This window comes from Semicossyphus pulcher, unplaced genomic scaffold (genome assembly GCF_022749685.1).
Source record: "Semicossyphus pulcher isolate SPU_LCO1_2020_fin unplaced genomic scaffold, fSemPul1.0.p SCAF_14, whole genome shotgun sequence".
NCBI lineage: Eukaryota > Metazoa > Chordata > Actinopteri > Labriformes > Labridae > Semicossyphus > Semicossyphus pulcher.
In genome coordinates, this window is record NW_027211648.1 from 5,134,169 (window position 1) to 5,141,129 (window position 6,961).

The 6,961-nt window shown below is 41.1% G+C and overlaps 2 protein-coding genes across 2 annotated transcripts; one reads left to right on the plus strand and one right to left on the minus strand.

The window, feature by feature from the left end:
* The first annotated feature begins 992 nt into the window (after positions 1–992).
* On the plus strand, positions 993–4,086 carry LOC138591414 (GTPase IMAP family member 5-like). Its single transcript, XM_069662005.1, has 3 exons — positions 993–1,081; positions 1,223–2,062; positions 2,500–4,086. The coding sequence occupies exons 1-3, from the start codon at positions 1,072–1,074 to the stop codon at positions 3,210–3,212; spliced, it is 1,563 nt and encodes a 520-aa protein (XP_069518106.1). The 5' UTR covers positions 993–1,071; the 3' UTR covers positions 3,213–4,086.
* Positions 4,087–4,306: 220 nt separating this feature from the next.
* cfd (complement factor D (adipsin)) lies at positions 4,307–5,937 on the minus strand. Its single transcript, XM_069661673.1, has 5 exons — positions 5,874–5,937; positions 5,446–5,602; positions 4,954–5,095; positions 4,558–4,848; positions 4,307–4,471 (listed from the first exon to the last, which is right to left on the minus strand). The coding sequence occupies exons 1-5, from the start codon at positions 5,935–5,937 to the stop codon at positions 4,307–4,309; spliced, it is 819 nt and encodes a 272-aa protein (XP_069517774.1).
* Between the last annotated feature and the right edge of the window lie 1,024 nt (positions 5,938–6,961).

A 6,961-nucleotide genomic window follows, 5' to 3' on the forward strand; every position in this document is an offset into this window, starting at 1 on the left:
GGATTTTTCAGTCGGTTTCCCCCATTTTACACTGTAGTACTGTCTTGTTTTGGGCCGTTTCAGTGGTAGGAACCATCGCGCAGCTGCACAGAGAGATGGTGCAATCCCTCAGTAATCCCAGTTGTTGTGTTTGTAGGGGAACTCCTTCGTGTACAGTGGTTGAGTTGTCAGTGATAATAGCCTATCCTGTTTTTTGTCGTTGGTTTTGTTGTTTTATAGCATAATTGTTTCCCTTCCCTTCATCAGAAGTATTTTTATTTCTTACTTTGAGAAGTTTTAAACAGATTTTCCCTTTGGTCTCTTTAAATTAGCATATTCCCTTGAACATTGGTTCACATCATTATCCTGCATGCCATGGTACTTTGCTGCTAATTTGGTGGCAGATTTTCAGTGAGGCTAACTCATTAATCATTCAAACAAGAATCACAGGATGCCTTTCAGACTGGCTTTATTGTGCAGAGGGCAGCACCTTAAAAGAATCAGCCATGAAAGGGAAACTAAACCAGGTCAACTGATAACGAGTATACTCTCAGCTGAACTATTCACCTCCAATATGCCTGTTAAAACACTTTTATAAATATAATGCAATATCATTTTTTGGACAGAAATCTGTTCACTGTCACTTAATAGTGACTCACTTAGTAATTAGAGTTAATCTTAGATAAATCTCCAGGAAATTAAGTAAATTAATGCCGTGTATTCCACACTTTGGCATTGATATTTTCAAAGCAATCTTGATTTAAATTGCACAAAGGTATTTTGAGAAGCAGTGCTTCTAACTTGTAAGTAAATCGATGTGTTAAAGTGAAGAACTTCCTTCTGAATACTCGTGCATGATGTGAAACATGAGGAAGACATTGAACCAGTAGCTTGTTCATTCCAGGTTTTGCTGTGGAATGCACTTCCTTGAGAACAAATCTGCGAGTGTCACAAGACATGTCGAAATCAGGAAGCATCTTATTTTGTTGCCCTCATAGTGCTTTTTCGTCAGAGCCAGAGATTCCAGTTTCTGGAGTTATCTTGAACTGACAAGGATCTTAAAGCAGACCAGTAAGAGCACCTGCAACAGACATGACGCACAGTAAGTAATTATTTTGTAAATTGTGTGTTTTCCAACATATCGATTGCCGCAAAAATCACAAACAATTTTACAATATTAGAAATAGAAATATAGAAATTAGGTCTGTGCACCATTGACATTTCATTTTTGTGTTATTGGCAGACGGCGTAACTAACACAAGTCAGATGATGGTGGTCATATCCACAGTGGAGGAATGGATCTCTTTCAAGTCTCTGCTGCAGGGCTGTTCTGGGGATAAACATCTTCATCAAGCATTTAAATCTATGGGATCAAATCAAGTCTGTGACCTGACAGTGGGTGGTCGCTCGGGCAGCTTGCACTATGCAGAGTTAAAACAAGACATGACAGAGGAGGACATCAGCCAGGCGATAGAGGGCTGCTTTAAGTCTTGCACAAATGGAATCATTACATTTCTGCTGCTGATCCAGGGTGGACACTATACAAAGAGGGAAAGAAGAATGACGGAGATTCTGCAGGCTCACTTTGGGCCAGAGGCTTTAAAATACCTGGTTGTTCTCTCTCTGGAAAATGGTAAAGTTGCTGACACAATGGATGACGGCCTCCTGGAGCTGATAAAGATGTGCGATGGGAGATACAGCCAGATCACATCATCTACAGCCAGTGACAAACTCCGCACTTTACTTGAGATGGCCGACCACATGCTGACTGAAAACTGTGCGACTGGCTACACGGAATCCATGCTGACTGAAGCTAAGAAAAGGAGCTCAGAGGACTCAGCCATGAAGATACTGAAACAGAAGGTGCATGAGGTCGAGGAGAAGGAGCAGGCCCTCCAGCGACTGGTTCAGCAAGCGGAGAAGAGACGAGCCAGAGAGATGGAGGATCTGAAGGAAAAACACTCAGAGGAAAGAAAGATGGAGGCAGCTGAAAAAAAGGAACATGAGACTAAAAAAGACAGCTTGGAGGAGGCTGTGATAAGCCACAGGGCCATGCTGCAGCTCCAGATGAGTGCCACTGATGGTAAGACTTAATTAGCTAAGATAAATGCCAACATAGATCAATCTCTTTCCTGTCCTCCAAACATGAACTAACTGCTAAAATATAGGACTTTAGTTGCTGGAACAGGACCGTGTTATTTTTTAATGAACCTTAATTTCATCTGACACCTACGAAAATAATTTTTTAAGAGGAAATTGTTCACAAAATCACACATTTCACAGAACAGAAAACTCTGATGCAGCAACTTTTGCCACTAGGGGGCAGTGAAGCAACATTTTCTATGGGGAATTATCCCTATAATCCCTATAAATAATGCATTCAGGGATATATATATATATATATATATATATATATATACATGACAGAAATGTTAAGAAAGCAATGAGTAGTAGAGTTTTGTTCAGTCTTTCTGAAAATGCTTTGTAACAGCCATTTTCCTTTTCTTTCTTGGCTTTAAGATGATGACACGAAGAACATGTCGGTCATCCTGTTGGGTCTCTCCGGCAGCGGGAAGTCCTCTGCTCTAAATCTAATCCTAGAGAGAGCAGGTAATCAATACTCAGTTAACGAGTCTCGTTATGAGCCCCCGCAGCCCACTTTGTCCTGTGAGAGAAAGCAGGTGTTCGCAGCAGGGAGGAGACTCATCCTGGTGGACACCCCCGAGCTGTGGGACGAGGACGGGTGGGAGGATCTGGAGCTGGTCAAGGACTGCTTGTCTTTTGCCTTACCTGGACCCCACGTCTTCCTGCTGGTGCTCCAAGTGGGCCGCTTCACCCAGGGCGAGTGCGAGATGCTTGCGCTCTTTCAGAAGATCTTTGGACGAGAACTTGCAGAGCACGCCATCGTCCTCTTCGTCAGCTTTGACTGCAGCCAGAAAAAGCCTCAGAGGATCGACGACTATGTGACCGGAGCACATGCAACCCTCCAGGATCTGATCAGGAAGTGTGGGAGCCGTTATTATGAGCTGAATATTACAAAGTCCCAGAATGCTTTGAGCTTTTCTCAGGTGAAAGATCTGCTCTCAGGAATCAACAAACTGGTGGCCTCACATGGAGGCCAGCCATACACGGTGAGGAGATTCTCTGTGCAGGAGCTGCAGCAGAGGATGAAAAGTATTGAGGAGAGAAAGGAGGGGGGTTTTGAAGGGAACTACTTACTAAGAGATGCTTGATTTATACACTCACGGCAGGTGTTAACATAATGAATGCAGCACTTTTACAATGCCATAAATCAAACACAGGCCTGCTATGATATCATTACTCCAGGATGACATGGCATGAGTTCAGAATTTAGTTTCAATTCAAATTTCTTGCTTTTACTGATTTTTGAAATCATGGTTTTCTTGCAGAAGGTTGCTGGTGCAGGTGCTCTATGTGCATGAATTTTATAAAATCTCAAACCATTGCAATGAAGGGAATTATCTTTCTTTACATTTAGATTTTTGTAGAGAGAATATTCAAACCAAACATTCATGTATCAAATGCAGTTAACATTCCCTTTTTTTAATGCCAAACTGACGCATTCAGTAAAATGTGTTTAGAAAGTAGATTATGAATAAATGTTTTGTGAATTAAAAAAAATGGTGGTGGTGTGGGGATTTTCCAACCTGAACGTCGGAGCAGAACACAACAGGAAATATGTATGTCTGTGTTTCTTGCAGAGAGCAGAGGTGGGGAAAAAAAGACGCCTGCAGATTTGACTTGTTTTTTTCTTTTACCGTGCAGGGACGAATCTGACACATGAGATTTGCTTGTTGATATCGTGATTGCGCAATAGTTATTTCCTATTCAGATGTATTAAGTTACAAACAACAAAACAAACAATGCAAACACATGCAGACTTATTATATCTATGCATCTTTGTATGCATAGCCGTCTTTTAAATTTTTTAAAGATCATTGTGTCAATGTTTCATATCTGGAAATCTTCCTTGGTTAATAATGCATCTGAATTTAATGTACAGGATGACAAGAAGAGACGGACAGCGTGTAAATCTAATAAACTGTTTTATTGATTTCTTAATAAAGTGATTTGATTCAATGTGAATGATATTATTCTAGCTTATATGTTTGTACAGGTTTATGATCTATCTCTAAAGCCATGCATAAGTAACATTTGAGAAAGGACTAGTTCTGTTCAGCAAATAAACAAATGACAAGTAATCTGTGACTCAGTGGAAGCAGGACTGTAATGGAAACCTTGCTAGCGTTAAAAACTGTCATGTGCCTCTTCTAACTGCAACGCCGGCTCTCCTTTATTCATGGACCTATGTTGCAGAGGGCTGCGGGGCCATGATGCTGTCGATCCACTCAGTGTAGTGAGAGATAATAGTGTAAATTCCAGGCTTTTTAACCTGGCCACACTTCATTCCTCCATTGGAAGTGATGCCCACTACGATGCCATTGTACAGAAGAGGACCTCCAGAGTCACCCTGGAAGACAACACAAAGAGAAATCATAGACTGTAAGCAGTCTGTGTCACATAATATTCAGTAGAAGGTCAGGAAGTCAAACTTACATCACAGCTGTCTTCTTTCTTATATGGCTGATCACAGGGCTCTGGACACAGTTTTTGAGCACATATCATGTTAGTGGTGAACTTCCTGCCAAAGTAGTCGCTGCGTCTGCACCGAGTCGAGCTGACCACCTCGACCACCACCTCTTTGAGCTTATCTGGTCTGGCGCCCAGGTTATCGAGGGAGCCCCAGCCGGCTGTCTCCACCTCAGCGTCCGTGTCGGGGTTTGTTCCACCTGCTCGCAGGTATTCCACTGCGCTGACCGCTTCAGAGGCGTTGTACGGACGATCCAACTGCAAAGATCACACAAGTCATTCCGAGCCTCTTTCTCTAGAAAACACAAACATGATAATCTACACACTTTTTAAAACTGTAAGCTGACAAAAATATACACTTACCTTTATTAAAGCGATGTCATTGTCATAATTTGACGGGCTGAAGGCCGGGTGATTGTGAAGTTCCAAAATATCAAATGTCTGCTTTGTCTCTTCAGGTTCACTCAGAGAATGGACACCCAGCACGACTTTCCTTCCATTCGGCCTGTGAAAAAAACAACATACATACAATTGTATGATAACAAAGTTTCTATAATATGAACATCATAATCACAAAAAAAGACACACATTAAAAATAATGCTAAAACTGCATGTTTCATTAGATGTCCAACACTTGACAACAAGATCCATATACTTATTTTACATAGCATTTTACAAAATAATTGATGATCGTTAATGACAAAATAATTCACAAAAATAATACATAATTAGCCTACAATATTGTCAAAAATTTTCCACAACCGAAGGCTGCATCCGCCAGCTACGTCAGCTCTGAAACTGAAGGAAATACGATAAAGAAACTCTGTTTATCATACTAGCAGAACGTTTCCTCACCCTGTTGGCAGACAGTGAACTGCAGTCATCACCCACTGATCTGCGATCACAAACCCTCCACATTCATGTGTCATGGTCTCTCCATTCTGCACCTGGATGGAGGCCATGTAGGGCCGAGAGTGCGGCACTGCCTCTCTGCCGCCAATTATACCCTCACCTGAAATGATGAACACACACCACAGCAAAAAAATTTCAGGTTGTATACTGTAATATACAAGAGTGTTGCAAGGGATGTAAAGTCACATCGCCTATAGCTATTTAGAGGGTTATCATGCCAGGAACTTTCCGTCAGTAGAATTAGAGAATAAAGAACAAATAATAAAGAAGACACATTTTTTAAAAGTAGCAGTCTAGATATGCAACAATACAGAGACAGAAATACAATAAAAATGTAAACTGAATTACGAAGAAGCAAAATCTAAACTTACTGTGTGAGATAAGGGCTAAAACAAAAACAGCAGCAACCACGAGAGCGTCTTTCTCTGCCACCATGATGTCGGTTGAACTAAACCAAAACTACAGACTGTGGTGTTTTTAAAGGCTGCCACTTGAAAGAAAGGAAACATAAATCAAGGAGATATGGTGCAAGACACAAGTGGGAGTCTGACGATCCTCCCATTCCCTGTTTCCTGGAAGAAAAACAGGAAAGCAAACAACTTTTACTTTGATACTTTCACTTAAAATTCTGTATGGAGTTTATATTTAATATCGCTTCTTTCATGAACAACTACACTGCTCATTCAGGGCATTTTGTACAGTTCACGCTTAGCTATTGTGTGTTCCTTCTCATTTTCCCCATCACTCATTGAGGCCTCACTTGTGGGTTTAAGTCAGAATGATAAACTTAATTCTTTGTTACAGAGAACTACTCTCTTTGAAAGTGTACCTTTATTGACAGCAGCAGGTTGTTTTCATCACCTAATTTAAGGTTACATTGTGCGAAGATTTGGATGAACCCTACTTGACCGTATGCACTTAAACACAGCACTCACAGGAAGAGAACATTGTCTTTAGCTTCTCTTCCTGTAAATCCAGCAGGAAAACATGAAACACAGCCAATGTGGAACGAGTAAGAACATTTTAACATTGTTTGAAAACAGTAGGTCAAGAGGCAAAATCCAGTGTTCAGCACTGCACAGTACAATGCATATAGAACAAGTACAAAGTAGACAACACTATTTTTAGAGGCCCTAAAATCTTCCTGTAACTAATTCATTAAGATTATTCAACAAGTCTCTGACATCTTTGAGAAAAACACTTAAAGGGCCAGTTCACTTATTTTCAACCTCAGTCCTATCATGCTATTATAGCTATCCACTTCTCCAATGGGCCCTGGAAAACTTCCTCCAGACGACGTAAAATGTGCCATCTGGCGGAGGCCAGGGAGCTCGCTAAACTACACTTCCTCAATCTAGGACGCCCGCCTCTGATGTCATGCCTCGTTCAAAATCGTCAGGTTTGAAATGTAGACTGCAGACGCGAAGATTTTGCGGACGATCCACCAGTATATTCTCTT

Bases quoted from the DNA above. Each gene is read 5' to 3' on its own strand.
- LOC138591414 (XM_069662005.1), top strand. The intron at 2,063-2,499 runs GTAAGACTTAAT...CTTGGCTTTAAG, and splicing joins CCAGATGAGTGCCACTGATG to ATGATGACACGAAGAACATG.
- cfd (XM_069661673.1), bottom strand. From the start codon at position 5,937: ATGGTGGCAGAGAAAGACGCTCTCGTGGTTGCTGCTGTTTTTGTTTTA. The intron at 5,603-5,873 runs GTAAGTTTAGAT...TCATCATTTCAG, and splicing joins TTTAGCCCTTATCTCACACA to GTGAGGGTATAATTGGCGGC. The intron at 5,096-5,445 runs GTGAGGAAACGT...TTTTTTTCACAG, and splicing joins GTTCACTGTCTGCCAACAGG to GCCGAATGGAAGGAAAGTCG.